This window comes from Xiphophorus couchianus, chromosome 8, assembly GCF_001444195.1.
Source record: "Xiphophorus couchianus chromosome 8, X_couchianus-1.0, whole genome shotgun sequence".
Classification (NCBI taxonomy): Eukaryota; Metazoa; Chordata; class Actinopteri; order Cyprinodontiformes; family Poeciliidae; genus Xiphophorus; species Xiphophorus couchianus.
In genome coordinates this window covers 13,815,061-13,835,775 of record NC_040235.1, presented here as the reverse complement: position 1 = coordinate 13,835,775, position 20,715 = coordinate 13,815,061, and the positions used below count along the sequence as shown (strand labels likewise).

The window sequence follows — 20,715 nt, the reverse complement described above, 5'->3', positions numbered from 1 at the left end:
AGTTAGACTAAAACAAAAACTTGAATTCCTGAGCTGCAAAAACTCAATCAATAAAAAAGAAGAAAACATGCTTCAAAGCTTTGGTTTCTAGTTTGCTTTCAGAAGCAGCAACGCTCTAAGCTGCCCTCAGGTGCTCAGACAGACTACTACAAAGGAGAGAGTCGTAATTAATTAATGATGCCTCAGCATCTGTTTTAGTTTTCACCACATGTACAAATAGATTACTTTTCTCCGGAGACCTTAGAAGTCCAGACAGATTGTAAAGTAATCAGATCAATAGTTTGTATTAAAACTAGCACAAAAAAAAAAATCTATTTAAAGAGTACAAGTAGTCAGTGAAGCAACTTCATAGTCAGAGTGATATGAAATTTCTTACTTGCCCCTGTCAACATTCTTGCAGCTGAATTTTGTAGGATCTATAGTGGGGCAATTGATTTTCATAGAAAGACCAGAAAGTGGAGCATTATGCAAATCTGTTTAATCGATTAATCTGTTTGATAAATAACAATAAAAAAACATAAAAAGTTATTAACTTGTTATGAATTTAATCTAAAAGCCCAAGTAAATACATAGAATATGTCATGTTTTATGTATTTTCCTTATATTTATATTAAAACTGCACCAAACAAACTTATGAAAGACTCAACAGCAAAAAGATGAAAAACTGGAGCTTCACTTTTAGATGACATTCATTCTTTGTGCAGAACAGAATACACACATAAACCCATTATCAATTATCCCTCCCTCTTTCTGTCACACACACAAACACAAAAGATATAAAGGTAAGTGTTGTGCACGTGTTGCAGTCACTGAGGACAGACTCCAGTAGCTCTCCTTTATTGCACACCCATGCTGAGCAAAATGTCTTGGGATTATTTTGGATTTTCCCGCATCATAAGAAACACGGAAAATCAATCACCTGCATCGGCTCTCAATAATGCAGCAGACATCTCCGTTATTGTTGCTTACTTTGTGGTTGTCCTGGCTGTGGGAGTGTGGGTGAGTTTTGTAAAGTATTCATGCCTGGGTTTTTGTTATAATTTTATGTGGCTTTTCTACAATTTTATTTAAGTTCAAAGAAACCTTTAGAGTTATTCTTGTCTACACCTTAACTACATTAATGAGTGTTACATATCAGACTTACTTTATCTATCTTAGAGAGATTAGTATAACAAATCTCTCTAAGCTGTGGACAGACGTTTTGTAAACTCAGAATCTAACTTAGCATCCTGATACAGTAAAAGTGTTTGTCAGATCAGAGAATTTTTACAAGCTTTCATCTGGAGGCAAGGAACTTGAGATACGTAAAGTTTTCTGAAGCAATTTGATTTTAACTGGAGCTTAGGCATCTCTTGCTCAGATTTATGGATTGCCTAAGATATTCTGCTTTCTTGCTGCAGGCTATGGTCCGCACCAATCGATCCACTGTGGGTGGCTTCTTCCTTGCAGGGAGGAGTATGGTGTGGTGGCCGGTGGGTATCTTAACACATGATAAGATTAAAATTAGATCTGTACAGACAAAGTGCTTTTTTTTAAATTATGCCTGCCAATGGTATAGTTAGTAAGTATCTGATCCTTACTGGGTTGTTTATTTAGTAATCTGCAGCCTGAGATGAACATAACAACTCCCTAAACCACTCTGTTTACTCTTACTGGATAAAATCCCAGTCAGATTATTTATACATAGTCAGGAAACTAAAGGAATCCATGTTCTTGTAAAGTTAAGGCTGATACAAAATAGGAATATCTTCTCGTTGGCAATATTCAGTCTGTGGTTTCACTGTTTGGTAAAAACAGATATGATGCAAAATTAGCTTTTTAACAGGTAAATATGAATGTAAATGTTGATATATATTTTTTTCCAAACTGAGTAAAGGGAAATGATGAACCCTACTTTTTCTGTGCAAACAGCATGAACTTTACTGAAGAATAATAATTTTCTTTGTCAATCAGATTGCAACATTCTCGTAAATCAGTTTATTTACTGTTTTAACAGCTTTTAAAGGTATGTTGTCAGGCAACCAGGCTGTGTTGCACAGGGAGGTAGGAGAAAGAGAGGCCTTCAAGCACAAGACAATAAAGTATAACCTATCAATCAGTTTTGCCTAAAAATTTTGTCATGCAGTTAATTGATAAATGCCACCTCTTTGTGTTGGTTCAGAATATTGGGCTGGTATATTGGCTGGTATATAATATATAGTATATGGTATATTGGCATATATTAGTATATATTGGTATATATTAGTATATATAGTATATAGTATAGTATATTATATACAGTATATAATACACAGCCTGGTTGTCAGGCAACCAGGCTGTTGTCAGGCAACACAGCCTGGTTGTCAGGCAACCAGGCTGTGCCCATGCAGCCTGGTTGCCTGACAACATACCTTTAAAAGCTGTTAAAACAGTAAATTATGTTCTTTCATTATGTTCTTTCCAGTGGGACTTTGTATCATGCTCCAAAATCTTGCATTTTAGTTGTTAGTGAACCAGCAGAATGAGTCTCTTACCCAAGAGTCATTCATGCAGAAACCACTACTGCATACACTTGTCGGATTTCCAACACAGATTTTAAAATGGATTTAATGTTTCCACCGTTCCCAAAGAAAGGTTTTTACTCTCTTTACTCAGTGGTAAGAAGGATGATTATCCTGAAAACTTACTATATCATCATCAAACCTACTTTTAACTGTTACAATGAGAAAAGTGCTTTTAAAATCTGTTCTTCTGCTTCTATTCTCACCTATCTGTAAGAATTAGATCTTTGTTATGATTCATAAAGTCAGTACAGAAAACTATTTGAGTTCTACTACTGTGCACATTGATAACAATAAGATGCAGCATGATGCAATATCTAATTCTAAAAATGTAATTTATTTTTGTGTTGTGTGCATTAAAAATAAATGTTTGTCTATTTATTTATTGTGAGTTCCTTTTATAGATGTATAATACATTGTTCTCTCCAATTTATCTCACACTTTCTCTTCAGTACATTGTTTTTCAATGTATTTTTTCTTTGATGTTCTCCACAGATCGGGGCCTCACTCTTTGCTAGCAACATTGGCAGCGTCCACTTTGTAGGGATTGCTGGTACTGCTGCTGCCGCTGGCATTGCCATTTGTGGATTTGAATGGAACGTGAGTAATCCTTCTTTGTCACTAACACAAGCACAGAAGTTCACCCTCAGAGGGGACCTTAAGGTTTACAGGTTTCTATTTGTAAAAGTAAAGTAAAAAAAATCTTATTCTAATTTATTCAATGTTTCTTATATTTCTGTGTGTTGCAGGCTCTTGTTCTTATGGTCATTCTAGGATGGCTGTTTGTACCAATCTACATCAAAGCAGGGGTAAGCTATGAACACTTTGTTTGGTAAGCCTTGATAATTATGGGTTAGAGCAACATTTGCCTTCATGATTTTTGTTTTGGCATAGATCAAAAAGGTTGTCTGAAGTATTCCTCCTTGATGTTGGTCTAAAGTGATATAGTTCCATCATGCAGTTTATGTGAATCTGAAACCAGCTTAACTTCATTTGAGCTGTGTAACATTTTGCACTATCCTGCTGGAAGTAGCCTTCAGAAGACGGTTATATTGTAGTCATAAAGGCCACAATGCTCAGATAAACTGTGGCATTTAAGGGGACCAATAGTATACCAAGAAAATATCCTCCACAGCTAGTCCAATAGAAGTCATAAGGGACCCATACTATCTGAATGTTCATGTTGAATATCAAGATTAGTCCGACAAGGCAGCATTTTTCCAAAGTATTATTTTCATATTTTGGTGTCTGTGTGTAAAATGTAGCCTCAATTTCTAGTAATTAGCAGTCAGCAGTGGTGCTCAGGGTGTTCCAATGTTGTTGTAGCCCATGTGCTTCAAGGACTGACATTTTGTGTGTTCAAAGAATGTATTCTGGATACATTGTTATATCTAGAATCTCTACATATATCTGTTGTATCTACAAGTTGTTTTTTGAGTTACTGTTGCATAGATGCATACCTAATACATTGGCATGTGAGTGTATTTTCTATTTACATTAAAGGTGCCATGATTACCAAACTTTGAGCCTTTAAGAAGCAAAGTATCATCACTATCTGTGTATCTAGGTGGTCACCATGCCCGAGTATTTGAAGAAGAGGTTCGGAGGACAGCGTATTCGTATTTATCTCTCCGTGCTCTCCCTCTTGCTGTACGCTTTCACTAAGATCTCTGTAAGTTTGTGTAGCTGTTGACTAAAACCTTCCTGTTTTCAACAATGAAATACAATCAAAGTCAAATGTTGTGTCTGTCTCCTCCCAGGCCGACATGTTCTCTGGTGCCATTTTCATCCAGCTGGCTCTTGGACTGAACATCTACGTTGCTGTTATCGCTCTACTGGCAATTACTGCGCTATACACCGTCACAGGTGCATCCTAAGGAAGAAATTCACTTTCTTTTTATGGATCATCATGATCTTTCTCATAAACGTAGCCAACAAAGAAGTCTTATCGAAGCAAAATTGCACATGAAGGAGGGGAAAGTCTTCCCAGGGCTACATGAACTGCAGAGATCTAAAAACAATCACATTAACCTAACTCCCTTGTCTTACCTGTCTAGTTTATGCTTATCTCTCTAAATGTGTTTGTGAGACATTAATAGACTACAGTAAGTACTAAATTGGTTCTCAGTTGCTGATTTGCACTACGTAATGCAACTGAATCTATCTTTTAAAAGACAAGCGGTTAAAGAACATCTCCATAAAAATAAAATCTCTCAAATAGTACTCTGAAAAACATTACAGGTTTCTAACGTCATGTTTTATCTCAGGTGGACTGGCTGCAGTGATGTACACAGACACCTTACAGACCATCATCATGCTTATTGGATCCTTCATTCTCATGGGTTTTGGTAATAAATACTAATCATTTAAAATTTTACTTTGTCCCCACATTTATTTTATTGTCATATTATTGAGAACCTGAAGTATAAACCTCAGTCTAACTTTCACACATCCTCAGCTTTCAACGAAGTGGGAGGCTATGAAAATATGATGGACAGGTACATGACTTCAGTTCCCTTAATCACCGGTAACATCAGCGCAGAGTGCTACCAGCCTCGGGAAGACGCCTTCCACCTTTTCAGGGATCCAATAAATGGAGACCTGCCCTGGCCTGCCCTGATATTTGGACTCACCGTTCAGACAATCTGGTACTGGTGCACTGATCAGGTTGGTAATGATCACCACTTTGACTGTATGAACGTTTTACTTCCTCTGACTCAGTAACTGGTTTTACTGCATACCACAAACTATAAAAGGCCATAAAATCTGAAAGTTCATTTGTTCACACTCTTTTTATCTTACCTTTTTAAGACAGAATTACTGAGCTGGTCAGAGGTTGCCAGCTGATAGTCAAGAAAATCCTCCACACATATTTTGCAAACTTGATTTGATAATGTAAAGTTGGCTTAACTTTGCATCCTATTTTTACTTTGAACTATTGTAAAAGTTAAAGTGAGGGATTGTGATTTATAACCACCAATATGTTGGTTGGTCCCCTCGCAGAGCCACAATATATTACTTAAAATGGGTTTTGATATCCTATTTCAAAGATATTTGAAATAAGATATGATGCTTTAGTTGCAGCACTAAGGACATTTATTGTAAATGCATTTGATGCTTGTAATCTTTTGCACTTACGACAAAAGCTGGATCTTTTTCTCTAGGTGATTGTCCAGCGTTGCCTCTCAGCCAAGAATCTCTCTCATGTTAAAGCAGGTTGCATTTTGTGTGGTTACCTGAAGCTGTTGCCCATGTTTCTCATGGTCTTTCCTGGGATGATAAGCAGGATCCTCTATCCAGGTCTGTGAGGTTTTGAAGTCTCTTAACTTGTTTGGAATAATGCAAACCTGCTGTCAGAAATGCCCTCTACAGGGTACACATACCTAACTAACGTCTCTTTAATTTTAACTTAATCCAGATGTGGTGGCATGTGTGGACCCAGAAGAATGTCAGAAATACTGTGGCTCTAGTGTGGCATGCACAAACATTGCTTATCCCAAATTGGTCATGGATCTTATGCCAAACGGTGAGCAGATTTAAATTTTTACTTTCTCTATTAATTTTATTTTTGCATGACCTACTGACTCTGTTGCAGGTCTGAGGGGTTTGATGCTGGCTGTGATGTTGGCCTCTTTGATGAGCTCCCTCACTTCAATATTTAACAGTGCTAGTACTCTCTTCACCATGGACATTTACACTAAGGTCCGTTCTCGTGCCAAAGAGAGGGAACTGATGATTGCTGGCAGGTAAAACTGTTTTAGTTTGTGTTTAATTTGAATACTGTTTGTATTTGTGACATCTATGATAACTGTGTGTTTGTTCTCAACTGTGCAGGGTGTTTATTGTGTTCCTCATTGGTGTGAGCATAGCTTGGATCCCAGTGGTGCAGTCAGCCCAGAGTGGTCAGCTCTTTGACTACATCCAATCAATCATCAGCTATCTAGCTCCACCTATTTCTGCTGTCTTCCTTCTCGCCATCTTTTGCAAGAGAGTCAATGAAGCTGTGAGTTTACTTCTGATTTAGAAAAGTTATTGTTGATAATAAACTTTGTCTTGGGAATTTTGAGACTTATTTGGAACCAGCTTACAATATTTTGCTAAATCAGAGCACAAATGCTATTCTATGCCATTATGATAAATAGATATGGAATAATCTAAACCAGGGGTCCCCAAATCCAGTCATCAAAGGCTACCATCCGGCAACTTTTAGATGCATCTCTGCTCCAAAATGTCTGAATTCCCTCACTTTCATTCAGCTCTGCAATAGGCTGGTAACAAGCAGTTTATTTAATCCAAGTGTGTTTGATATTCACAATACCTTTTAGCAGAATATTGAATGAAACAATATTCGACGCAAATAAAATCAACTTAATTTTATGGAAATTCACTGAGCAACTACAATTTATCATTCCCAAACAACAGCAATATTTATTTTTTCATGTCAAACCTCAAACAGAAGCTTGTACTATTTCTTGTCGTATTTTCCAAATGTGATCCTCCTAACTTTATTTTTTCTCTATTTTCCTTGGAAGGGTGCCTTTTATGGACTCATCGTTGGTCTGATTGTAGGTCTGACCAGGATGATCACTGAGTTTGCCTATGGGACAGGGAACTGTGTTAGCCCTAGTGATTGTCCTGCTATCATATGTGGAGTGCACTACCTGTACTTTGGGCTCATCCTGTTTACTATCACCTGCATCGTTATAGTTGGAGTTTCTCTCATAACCAAACCCATCGACGATAAGCATGTAAGTGACCGAAGCAAGATAAAGCCGGTTTTGATCTATCGGTGATTGCTGACTTGAAAAATAACTCCCATAGCCATATTATTTAATGAAAAATTTACAATTTATTATAATTTTAGACATATACTGTCTAATTATAATTCAAGGAATTATATTTCCTTGAATATTTATATTGTTTTTGGAGTAATGTCTTGTCATAGGACTTGTCATCAATTTCGAGCAGCATCTTCACAATGTCTTTTGCTTTTGTTTTGTGGTTGATACTGATATTTTGGCTTATGTCACACAGATAACATATCTATCATTGTTATTATTCAATCTGATCAAAAACAGGAAACAAATGGAGTATACAGTACAGACCAAACGTTTGGACACACCTTCTCATTGAATTCAATGAGAAGGTGTGTCCAAACGTTTGGTCTGTACTGTATGCAGTTATAAAATTTCTGCATATAATGTATTTTTAATTTTTTCAGTTGCATAGACTGTGTTGGAGTCTGAGGGACAGCACTGAGGAGAGAGTCGACCTCGAACAGGATGACTGGGTTAACGATGAGGAGGATGAAAAGAAAATGGAAGGTGATGATAAGTTAAATTTATGTTTAAAATATTGTTGGTTTTTAAATCGCAGGGTTTTTAAGCTCTGGAAATAATGTCTTTCCTGAATTTTGTTTAGACATGTTTGAAAAATGTAAATAGTCTATTCCTTTATTTTTTTTTTCTTTTCTGATTTAAAAAAACAAACAAACAAAACAAAAAAAAACGTTTCAACCTTTATTCCAGAACCTGAGGAGGAACCAGGATTCTGCAAGAAAGCAGTAATGTGCTTCTGTGGATTGGAGAAGACAAAAGCACCAAAAATGACTGAAGAGGAGAAGGCAGAGATGAAGAGGAAGCTCACAGATACAACAGAAGAACCTCTCTGGAGGAACGTTGTTAATGCAAACGCCATCATTCTTCTGGCTGTGGCTGTGTTCTTTCATGGATACTTTGGTTAGACAAACTCAGCATCAAATACTCCTAAATATAATATATATTTTAGTAACAGCAGTAAGCATGGTATAAAATATGACCAAAATATCAATTTGCCTGTAACTCTCTGATACAACCTAGGGTACTTTCAAATCTCTGAACTCTGTATATTTTAGCCTGCATTGTAAGGTCAGTACTGATGCCACACAAGACAAAATAGCGTTTTTACTGTATTTGTCATCTTTAGTAAACCAGTGAATCAAGTTATATCATACCCATAAAACTTGTTAAAAGAATATAGCTGTAATACTCAAACATTTGTTATAACATCCTTCCCGTTCCTGTTTGATGTGCTTGAAAGACCTGCAAGGAAGACTCTTGATCAGATGGTTGAACAATTTCAGTTGTCTACTTTTGACAAGTAATTATCTCTGGAGACAGAGCTTGTTTTTTATTTCAGAGAGTGACTTTGACAATCTAAGGTACCCAAATTCTGTTGTTCTTTCTGTCATAATTTGTACATGTTGGTCATAGATGAGGGCTCAAATGTAGGCTGACTGGTAAATCAAGAACTTTTTAGGCTCAGCCCTTTCTTTGGCATGACAGACCAGAGGAACATTTGAGTATGAACCAGGAGAGCACCTCAAGCAAGCTACATATCTTTAGATCATCGACCGCAAACGGTTTGAAATTGTGTGTTTGAGGTTTCTTCACCTTAAAAATTCAGTTCACCCTGTCCAGTGTAAAACAACAGTCTTAGATTAAGAAAAGAGGCTGCCTAACACTCGACTGACAACCACTCCAGTCCACAATGAAGGCCATGGCTTGAAGACACCAACAGTCCCACATCATCTGCAAAAAGGATGTTGGGACCTTGGAAAGAAGACGTTGTCTGATGTTGTCCTTTCCAACATCATACAGTAAACTTTCACAGAAGACTGACAAGTGTTACCCCTCATTGCTTGGAACTTTTTTCTTAACAAAAATAGGACCAACCCAGTCTGGCGGTGTGTGTGTGTGGTCCTGATCTCCATAAGGCACATAGAGGCCAGCATAAAGTCTTTCTCAATTGCCTTCTCTATTTACATATTATATAAAATTATTGTAAATTTGTAGATATTCCCAGATGACTGCACATCTTAATGTTTGTTTTTGTTGTTGGTTTTGTTCAAAAGAGTTGGACTGTACTTGAGAAAAGCTCATAAATTATAATGAGCTCCAAGTTGGCTCCTGTTTATTTTCTTAAAAAGAGAGCACATTTACACCGTTTTTGTTCAACATTGCACTGAGATTAAAATTGTGTTTAAAAAATGCACATGTACTCTTAATTGTGATTATTTTTAAAAAGTGCTCAAGATGTTTATCAATGAATATATAAATGCTTTTTTATTGTCGAGAACGCTGAAGGTTATATATGATCGGATTATGTAACACTGGACGCTGCATGAAGGTTTAATAAAATACAAACAGCATAACACAAAAAAAAAAATCAGGAAAAAAACTGTAATATTTAACCAGTGAAGGACGAACGAAATGTGCTCAGGAAGTACAGCTGTGCTGCCTCAATAAATCCCAGCTGTTTTGTCGATTTATTTGTTCAAAGTCCATGAATGCAATCGCTTCTTTTGTATGCACTATGCATATGTTTATGAAATAAAAATAATTCAGTTAGAAAGGGTTAGGAAATACTCAAAGCAATAAAACGCTTACTTTGCTTCCACCTAGTGTTCTGAAAAGTAAATTGCTGTCCGTGGGGAACTTTAAATGGTTTAAATCTAATCATAAAAGGGCAAGATATATTTCCACTGACATTAGAAAAATTAAACTTAAAGTATAAATTCAACACTTTGTATTTTTTCTCATTTTCATATTCACATAGTGATCTTGGTTCTATAACTTAATCTCTGATTAACTGAATGACACCAGTATCTGTACTATTAATGAATGTTTTATTATAAATGGAGAATTTTTTTAAAAACATTATATAATGTAAAAAGGAACTGTTACAACAATTATTATTTAAAAAAATAATTAATGTCAATATTTGGTCATATACAGTTGAAACATAGACAATCCACAACTGCCCCAATGTGTACTTTTTCCAGGTATTTATCTACACCTAATCCTCTAGTAGCTACAAATTATTTTAACTGATCATATGATGGTTATCTGCTGTGCTGATCTGTGTTATGACAAATTATGAACATGTTAGAGATTAAGAAAAAATATGTCATTTCCAGTTATCTCGAGATTTGCAGAAAACATTTGGAAAAAGCTAATAAATTCAAAAGAGAAATAAACGTGAGGTGTACAAACGTGAAAAAAAATTCATTTTTTATAGTCAAGTTTATATTTATTTAGTTGCCTTTGACTCTTCTATTAATAACGTTATCTGAAACGTCATTGATTACAGTCTGTTTAGTCCAACTTATCTTTACTTTCTTTTATTTTATTATGCACCTACTACATACTCCTGTTTTATGTTTCTATCAGGTAAAACACTCCTAATTGTCTTATTTTTTTAAATATGCTACACAAATAAACTCACCTTAACTTGATTTTTATTTTATATGCCATGGATCTGCAACTCCACTCAAGGGTTGGTGTTCTCCAACTTTCAGATGTGTCCCTGAATCACATGGCTGGATCACCTCCTCAATATGTACTAAATTTCTCCAGAATCATAACTTCAGTACTTCACTGAGGTTTGTTGTTGCACCAGTGTGACAAGGGTGTGGAAGAGTATAGTGGAAGCAAGAAAGCGTTATTTGTTTGCTGTTAGCACAGTTTAGGACAATGCCTGAGAAGTCTAACAGCATCAAGAACACACAAACGTGCAATGGGAGCCTTAAATAATCTCTGCTGTTGAGGACTAAACCATTACTACATTACACAGGAATTTACCAATTTACAACTATATTTACAATTTACAACTGTATTTGTACATCTATACTATATACGACTTTTACTATATAAAAGTACATTCTACTAAATGAAAATATATGCTTTACCATTTACTATTTAGAAATATTTTACTCTTACGCCGACGCACCATGAAATGCTACAAAAACGTGCAAACAATATTAGTTTCATGTAAACCTCAGTCTACCTCCATCCTGCATTTGGGCTTTCAACAATTACCAATTATGACAACAAAACGATGTATCATGGGCTCCTTTCTTTTCATCTCAGTCGTCCATGTCTGTAAACAATCTATAATCTGCATTGCTGGTCGTATGATTTAGTCTCACATGTGGAAATTTTCCAGCATCTCCTGTCTGCATAAGATACGTGGATTAGAAGCTATAAAAGGACTTGCATTTCTTTTATTGCTCTCTGTCCCCGATCATCCCAGAAACTAATTATTAACAGACAGCTAAAAATAGTTGTTTATCTAGAGCGTTAAATCCCATTATAATAGGGTGAAGGAAAGGTTAAAAGCTATTTGCCTATTTTACACTATTGTAACACAATCTTTTTAGACAATGTTCAGAGTAAAACACAACCAATAAACATGTTTTATATTGGCAAAACTCAGGACTCAAGATGGCAAAGAAAAGTTAACCCTTCGACTTCCTTTGAGAAGAGATTGTAAAAAGCAAGGTGACTCAAGTTACTCCACTGTACTGCTCATCAGCAGTGTTTCCTTAAATAACAATCTATGGTGTTAAATGAAATTTTCAGTTATTGTAAAATATTAAATTTTTCTAAACTGTCTATAGATTGGAACCTCCCCTCTTTGCCAGCAACATCGGCAGCGTCCACTTTGTAGGCCTTGCTGGAACCGCAGCAGCTTTTGGGATAGCTATTGCTGGATTTGAATGGAATGTGAGTAATTGTTTAAGTGTGTTAGCATAAAAAATAAACTGTGAGTTAATAGTAGATGTGGTTTGCAGAAGCTAAAATTAAAGCTGGAAACTTGTTTTGTGTGTTTCAGGCACTTATTCTTGTTGTAATTCTGGGATGGGTCTTTGTACCAATCTACATCAAGGCCGGGGTAAAGAAGAAGACGGAGACCAGATCTCACTAATTATCAATTATTGAGCCTTGAAAAGGCAAAGTATCATTTTTATATTTGTCTAGGTGATTACCATGCCTGAATACCTGAAGAAAAGGTTTGGAGGAAAGCGCATTCACATCTATCATTCTGTGCTCTCCCTCTTGTATGCCTTCACTCAGATCTCTGTAAGATTATGTGACTGCCTCAAAAAACCTTCAGTTTGAAGAAAAGGAAAAACTTCTTCACCTACCATTTTGTTTCTGTTTATTTCAGGCCGATATTTTCTCTGGTGCCATTTTCATCCAGCAGGCTCTTGGCTAAATATCTATGTTGTTGTTATTGGTCTACTGGCGATAACTGCACTGTACACTGTCTCTGATATAAATGTTTCTCTCATAAAATAAGAATCTAATAGTTCTTATCTATGTAAACAACACCGTAACAGAGTTTGTATTCCTTTCAAGGCTGTACACAAGCCACAACATGTTCAGCAATCATGAATTCACAGCTGAATATACGTTTTGCAAGATAAGTGATAAAAGAACAGTTACATAAAAATACACCAGCTTGTTATCTTTATTGGGAATATTTGAATTTGAATCAGATTTCGTTTCCACTTTGTACCTCAGGTGGACTGGCTGCAGTGACACTTTATAGACTGTCATAATGCTCACTGGATCCTTTATTCTCATGGGTTTTTGGTAATATAATGTTTTGGTAATATAATGTTTTCTTTGTTCATCATTTCACTTGCAGCTCTTGGCTTCAATACTACATTTCTGATAAAAAGTAAAAGTGCAAACTAGTTAAAATTTCAACACACCTTCAGCTTTCGCTGAAGTGGGGGGCTATGAGATGTTCCAGGACCTCTACTGGACTGCAATCCCCTCAGTCACTGGAAACATCAGCGCAGAGTGCTATCAGCCTCGGTCAGACGCCTTCCATCTTTTCAGAGATCCAGTAACAGGAGACCTGCCTTGGCCTGGCATGGTGTTTGGACTCACCATCCAGGCCACCTGATTCTGGTGCACTGATCAGGTTGGCAAGAAACATGATCATCTGCTTTGAGCATGGAGACCTTCCTCCACTAACTCAGTAACAGGTTTTACAACATAACAGAAACAATGAAAAGTCATAAACTCATTTAGTTGATTTTACATAACTGTGCTTTAAGCCTGCCAGTTTTTAAACTACTTTCATAAGAACCCTAAAGGATCATAATCATCGATCTGAAATGCAACTCCCTTGGAAATAATCTCCAATTTAATAATAGTAAAGTTGTTTGCATGCAAATTCTTCACTTAATTTTTTTTTTTCTTTTACTTTGATGGTTTTGTTCCTGGGAAAATGGGAAACTGCAGTTTGAGCTCATGCTTGGTATATTTGTTTATGCAAAATTCAATCTGACAAACACAAAAAAACTCACAAAAACAGGTGAAAAATCTGGTTTTATCATTTTGGTACAAAAATATAGTAACCTCAGCAAAAGGTCACATTGAGGCTAGGTTACTTATTACTTATGGTTATTGAACGCACATGGTAAGCATGCTGCGAAGTGTGCATGTTGTGTAACACAAAAGACTTGAAATAGCCACATTGACCATGCTGCATTAATTAACAGAGTACATAATCAATGTAGTATTCCAAAAAGGAATTTTAAAATTTTAATTTAGTCATATTTACCCAAAAGAAACATTCAATAAAATTCCACTTTCAGGTCAGACTTTAAATCTATCACTCACAAATGTGCTGTAAGCCTTGCAGTCAGCTTAAAGTTTTCAGTGATTGAAGCTGACCCATTGCTAATAGACCTCTGATCCATCCTATCAAGCTGTTAGAGTCATAACTCCCATAAGATAAAAGTGCAAGACCTGATTGTCGGATAAGTGAGATGTAGTTGTATACAGGCACAGCAGGAAAACAGAGCACAAGTGTAAAAAGACATGCATGTAAGTGACAGCTATGAAGAGATCTGTTTTAGTTCTCAAAAATAGAAATTTAGGCTTCGTTCTATGATTATCACACATTTATTTCTAAATTGTCAATCATTTTTAGCATGTTGTGTTTCTTTACTAGCTGCATAGATTGTGTTGGAGCTTGAGAAACAGTACAGAGGAGAGAGTGGAAATTGAAACAGATGACTGGATTAATAATCAGGAGAATTAAATGGAAGTAGAAGGTAATAAGCATATATATTTGAAGTTTTTAATAAAACTTCAAAAACCCTCCTAATTTAAGTACTGTAAATATGTCACTACGAAGTTGCCATTACTGAAATATATATATATATATATATTTATATATAAGGCAACTTCGTAGTGACATATTTACAGTACTTAAATTAGGAGGGTTTTTAAAGTTTTATTAAAAGTTTTAAAATAAAATCTTCCATGATTTGTAGAACCTAAGGAGGAATCTGACTTCTGTAAGAAAGCACTCGTGTTTTTGCGGATTGGAGCAGAAGAAAGCTGTGAAACTTACTCCAGAGCAGGAAGCAGAGCTGAAGAAGAAGCTCGCTAATACAACAGAGGATCCTTTTTGGAAGAAGGTTGTCAACACAAACGCCGTCATTCTCCTTTGCGTTGCTGTGTTCTTACACGGATACTTTGGTTAGACAAATGGAGAATCAATTATTTCTGGATAACTTAATTTATGAATAAGTCACAAGGTGGAACATGTACATGACTGATCTTCAAAATGCTAGTAAACTTACAACTAAAGGCCTCTTCATAACAGGGTGCTCAGTATTTCTTTTTATAAAATATGATTATATATTTGGTTCTTCATACCAAGAAGGACAAAGCACAAAAGAAACAAAATAAAAACAAGCTAAATAAAAAATGTTTCGTAAAAGCTTGTATCCAGGAATAAATCAGTACCGTAAGCTTTAATGTAAAACCAAATTAACTAGTCAAAACAATGCATGAATCCTCTTACATTATATGTGCGTAGAAGGTTATAAGTGAAATGGGAAATTTTCTCTTTGTGTCTTTTGTTGATGTCTTTTTTAAAGGAAAGTAGCACTGCGGAGTAAAACATCTCACAAATATAACGCTAAGTTGGCTCTTTTTTATTGCAATTTAAAGGAAACAAATTTATTTATTTTTTCAACTGAAGGTACAATATAATTTTGATAATTTCACATGCAATTATGTTGAGCTGCACTGATTAACTTGGCTTATCAGCAACTTAAAAGGTTATAAATTTACTGGAAATCTATTTATGATGTGCCTCTTTCTTCTTTATCAGTGATTTCTCAGTGATGTGTTCAAAGGCCAGGAATACAATTTCTTCTTATACTTGCATTTTAATGCACGTGTTTGGTGTGGTTGTTTTTTTGTTGTTTTGTTTGGGGGGAGGGGGGTGAAAGGAGAGAAGGGGGGCTAATTTTCTTTAGACTGTTCTCCATGTTGGTGTTTATTAATTTGTAAAGAAAATGTCAAATAAACATGTTTTTCTGCATTGTATACTTGGGATTTCTGGTTGAAAGTAATCACATTAAAGCGTTAATTAAAAAACAATGATGAAAGCTGAAAAGACAGTTTTGGAGTGGCCTAATCAAACTCCAAGTTTATAACCCACTGGAATACAGTGGCATATTAAAAAATCCTCCAATTTGGCTGAATCAAAGGAATTTTACCAACAAGAGAGACACAAAACCCCTCCACAGCAGTACAAATTACCCACTGGCCAATATAATTTTACTAGTTATGACGCACAAAGTGTTTCTTTTTTATTCTCATACCATTAGGAATTATGATAGTATATTTGCCCAACATTCCTGTAATAATTGTATATATAATCTGGTACATTTTTAACTTTGACACTTTTTTGTGATTAAGATGAAACTAGAATAGGAAAATAGATAAACATGGACTGGATGTGCTGACCATGTTTGCTGCAGAATGTACTGGAGGCTGAGTAGAAATTTGCAACGTACAAGGGATTAATATTTTTGTATTTATCTTTATTCTTCAAAGATATTGCTCAAGTCTATAATTTATGATTTTCTACAAGATTATGTTTAACCAATGTATTCATACTTTGCAAACCAATGGATATCATCTTGAGCTTGACCACCAGATGTCAATAGTTGACACTTTATCGCATCTTTTCAAAAGCTGTTTTTTTAAAGTCCTCATCTGACCACCAAATATCCACTAATTTGTCTAAAAATAACTCAAGAGTACTTTGAATAAGAAATTTATTTCTGCACGCAAATATTGGCCTTTTATTATATAAAAAGACATTATTTTAGGTCTAATATCACAAACAAGACACTGACTACAATAAAAATAATGTTTAAAGCAATATTGAACTTAATTTCATGACAAATTTCTACATATATTTTTTTCACTTTTATGATGAACGGCTGTGCTTTAAGGGCATATTTTACTAATACATTTGCATAATCTGAGATCTGCACACAAGTATAAGCTAATGAAGATGGTAAAGAAGAGACGGGGGGTTAAAAGTAAGCCTTACTTCCTAGATAACATCCTCTGAACAACAGTAAATTTAGTATTTATCTCCTATATTATAGGAGAGACATCCTGATATAACCAGGCAACCTTTAATCTTTATGTATATTTAGCATATTTTATCTCCAGCTTGATTCCTGTTGACCTACTAAGACAATTTTAAAGTTAAAGAAAATATCTATCCATAGTCTGCAACTATTTGGGCAAGTTGCGAGCTAAATCAAAGCAGTCACACATTCATTTATAAGGGAAATAAGATTAACGTACGTATTTTGGACAGTGGAAGGAAGTCGGCGTGAACACTGGCATGGAACATGGAAGCTCAATTCAAAAACACCCTAGTCAGGATTCAAAGCCAGGACCTTCTTGCTTCAATGCACAGAGACAACAAAAGGTGCACCACTGAGCAGCCCTACGGCCTAAACTAAGATCTGGCAACGAATTATGTTTCACACTTGTCTTGTTTTGTTAATGAGATAGGCTATAGCTAATATTTATGAGAGTTCCACATTCCAGAGTTTGCATAAATAACCAGCAATCACAATGACAAGTTGAGTTAGGCCTTTAAGGCAGGGGTAACCAAACTCGGTCTTCGAGGGCCAGCTACCTGCATGTCTTAGTTCTCTCACTGGTACTACCAACAACCTTTTCAGCATGTCAATGTTCTTCGTAGGCTTTCTAATGAACCATCATTTGATCCAGGTGTTTAAAATCAGGGAGTTACCTTTTGGTAACTTTTTCACTATTTCGGCTTACCTGAAAACACAAACAACATTCATAAATCCGACATGCGTCACACTATGGCTGCTATGTTCTAATGAGCTTCTTCAACACAGAGATTTAGGACCCAAGGCTGTCCTAAGCGCCTGTTCAAAACTGATGCCTTTCTAATCTCATTTCACTCTCAGCCAGAATAGTTACCAACATATATATATGAATATTCAGCTTAACATGGACAATGAAACACAGTGCTTTTTAATAACAAAACAAAATATTAATAGGAAAGAGAATAGAATCATATTTTAATGGAAGGGGTCGGAGGGGGGGTCCTTGATCTAAAGTCCCCAGCAACTGGTCCCCCACATATTACAACAAATATTCTGGTAATTTATTGAGATTGTATGTGATGGACCAACACAAAGTTATGTATATCTCTAAAAGTGGAAGGAAAAACATTCATGGATCAGAAAAATCTGAAAAATGTGGCATGCATATTTATTCAGTTCTTCTCGCAAAATTAAAATCCAGCACAATCTTACAAAGTCAACAGTGAAGTATTTGAGTCGGTTAATAAATCTGGAGTAATTATTTACTGTTATTAGAAAATACTGCTAAAAAGTTAGACAAGAACCTGAAAAGCAGCTTGAAATGCACTTTAGTTGATGATTAAATACATCAAGAATAACAGACGAAGTTGATAAGATTGTTCTGATATAACCTTTGATTTTTAAAAATTAATTTAATGAAACAATAAAATAGCTTCAGAGAAAGAGGGAGCAAAAAAGTTTTATAAGAGAGGATGCCTACAAGAAGTAAGGGATTTAAAAGCTTTTGTCATGAGTTGCATAAACACTTCACTTTATATGTCAAGGCTTTGAGACAGTCCCATAGAATTGGTTTACATGTCTTATTGTCTTTAGCATTGTCTATAAAAAGATGAGGATCATAATGGCCATTTAAGGACCATAATGTCTGTTTATGAGAATCCGCTTTTTTAAACAGAAAATTTTCAAATTGTAATTATTTACAGATTGAGCAAATAAAAGGGTGATATTCCATTTATTCTCATTATACAAAATCAAACAAATATTTTAATTGCTGTTTTACTTTAATTAAAAGTATTAAAAGTCTCAATACTATTAATTAAAATAAAACAGCAATATAAATGTAATATTTAGCATCTCATTATGCTACATATTACTGGCTGGAAGGGTTTTTCTCTTTCTTTTTGTATCTTAGCTATCTCGTCTTTTCCACGAGCTAATTATTAACACACAGATAAAATTACATTATTATCAAGAACAGTTAATGTTCATACGATGGGTTGAAGGTGATACTAGGCACTATTTGTTTGTGATATACTTCTAAAGTAAAATCCACAATCTTTTTTGGCAGAGCCCAGAGGTATCAGGGAATAGGCCTGTCACCATAACAAATTTTGCTGAACGATTAATTGTCTCAAAAAATTATTGCAATAAACAACAATATTTTTTGAAGCCCTTTTTACACTGATTTAATGGAAATGATGTCATAATGCATGTGATTTCTTGCCAAAGATAGATACACTTTATTTTCAAAAGAACACTTAGCACTGGAGCTGATAAACAAAATAAACAAAACAACCAAAAACAAAAATAAAATGGATTCTCAGTCTCCATTAACAAAAAATGCACTTGGAAAAAAAAACTAAACAACATAAAGCCAAAGTGGAAATAAATACTGCATTCAACCAAAAGAGTGCAGATGATGAAGTCCGTATACTATATTGCCCTTGGGCACATCGACTACCTGATGCAATAGTTCACACTACACGGTTTTTTTGCCCCTATTTTTCCCTTACGATTTTGTAACCGATCCTCCTGTAGTGTTTGGTGTGTTACGGTAGATCAGGGTGCTCAATACGTGGATCGCGGGAAGGTTTTGAGTTGATCTCGGCAGTAGGTGACAAACTGATGAGACCAGCACTTCCTCAACTGACGCGCTTCTCAAAATATTCACTAAGATCCTAAACGTTTGTAGCTTCATTAAAGAATTTTTTTTTTTTTAAATCAACAAAACCTGTTAAAATTTATATTCTCAGTAATTATTGTTTCAACAAGGTGTTGCGCAATTCAGTGCGTTTCAGTTCCATTAACAAAAAAAAACAAGGCGACTCAAAGACGCCTTGCTGACTAGCAGAGCAGGAGTTTAAATTAGCTAATCAACCAATAATGAGAAATAAATATCAAGCCTGGAAACTTGACATCGTAATGGACTGAATGTTACGTATTTAACGTCGCTGCTCTGTTGCGGGGAGCAGGTGGTTGCCACGGCAACGGGTATGCTTAACGACAGAGAGAGAGAGAGAGAGAGAGAGAGAGTAAAACGGTAGGAGAATCTCACAGAGGAAGAAATATACAGCATTAGGTTTTCTATCACTTTATTATTTCTGCTATAACTGATGTATATTCGCATATAAAATAAGTCAATAGAGTTTAATTTACAATTTTTATGTCTTCGTGTCATGAGGTAGATCTCAGCCGGCTGGTGAGAGTAAAAGTAGATCTTTGTCTCAAAAGGTTTGAGCACCCCTGCAGTAGATCGTCGTTGCCGCTCCGATCTAAATCAGGGGTTTTTCCCGACTGGGAGCCCATTGAATGTGACAGGGAGCCAATCAGAAAGCGCGGATTCTCCTCCGTGTTTTCTGAGGGGAAATTACGGAGGGGAATCCCAAACAGCTGACACGGCGCAACCCCAAGTCCAGCAGATATTGATATGTGGAAACAACATTAATGTTGTTTCCACATTAACATTTTGTGCAAAGAATATAGAAATGACAAGGAGAGCAGTTGGAGCGAAATTGCTATAAACCCTGTAACTTTTCAGCTGTTCTTCCTTAAGGTGACACAAATAGGTTATAATGATTTTTATTCAGTCAGGACTGACACTAGCCACATGCAAAACAGGTAGATTGTAGTAAAGCATTGACTAATGCCTTGTTTTAAAATTAGTTCACTGAACTTGTAGCTATTATTTTGTTCCCATTGTTGGACACCACATGGCAGGAACGAACCGATCGAACAGTTATACCAAGGATTTCTGGCGGCTAATGTGTGGTCTCTCAGGTTTTGAAAATGGGCCGACAATCGACAACTCTAAGATCCTGTTGTGTGCGCTGGGCATTTAACTAGGGAAACGAGGAAGGGAGGGTCAGTAGAGAGCACCGGAGTTAAGCCTTTTTTATCATTTAGTGTCATTAACAGAAAGAGAAAAAGACC

At 35.7% G+C, this 20,715-nt stretch overlaps 1 protein-coding gene and 1 pseudogene across 1 annotated transcript; both read left to right on the top strand.

Annotated features, from left to right (window-relative positions):
* The first annotated feature begins 797 nt into the window (after window positions 1–797).
* Window positions 798–9,845, top strand: LOC114150082 (sodium/glucose cotransporter 1-like). Its single transcript, XM_028026294.1, has 15 exons — window positions 798–999; window positions 1,401–1,472; window positions 3,036–3,140; window positions 3,290–3,349; window positions 4,108–4,212; window positions 4,301–4,406; window positions 4,808–4,888; window positions 4,999–5,207; window positions 5,705–5,840; window positions 5,959–6,066; window positions 6,136–6,286; window positions 6,375–6,543; window positions 7,073–7,288; window positions 7,762–7,864; window positions 8,069–9,845. The coding sequence occupies exons 1-15, from the start codon at window positions 850–852 to the stop codon at window positions 8,281–8,283; spliced, it is 1,986 nt and encodes a 661-aa protein (XP_027882095.1). The 5' UTR covers window positions 798–849; the 3' UTR covers window positions 8,284–9,845.
* A 1,208-nt stretch (window positions 9,846–11,053) lies between these two features.
* Window positions 11,054–14,871, top strand: LOC114149917 (sodium/glucose cotransporter 1-like; annotated as a pseudogene).
* The last annotated feature ends 5,844 nt before the right edge of the window (window positions 14,872–20,715 follow it).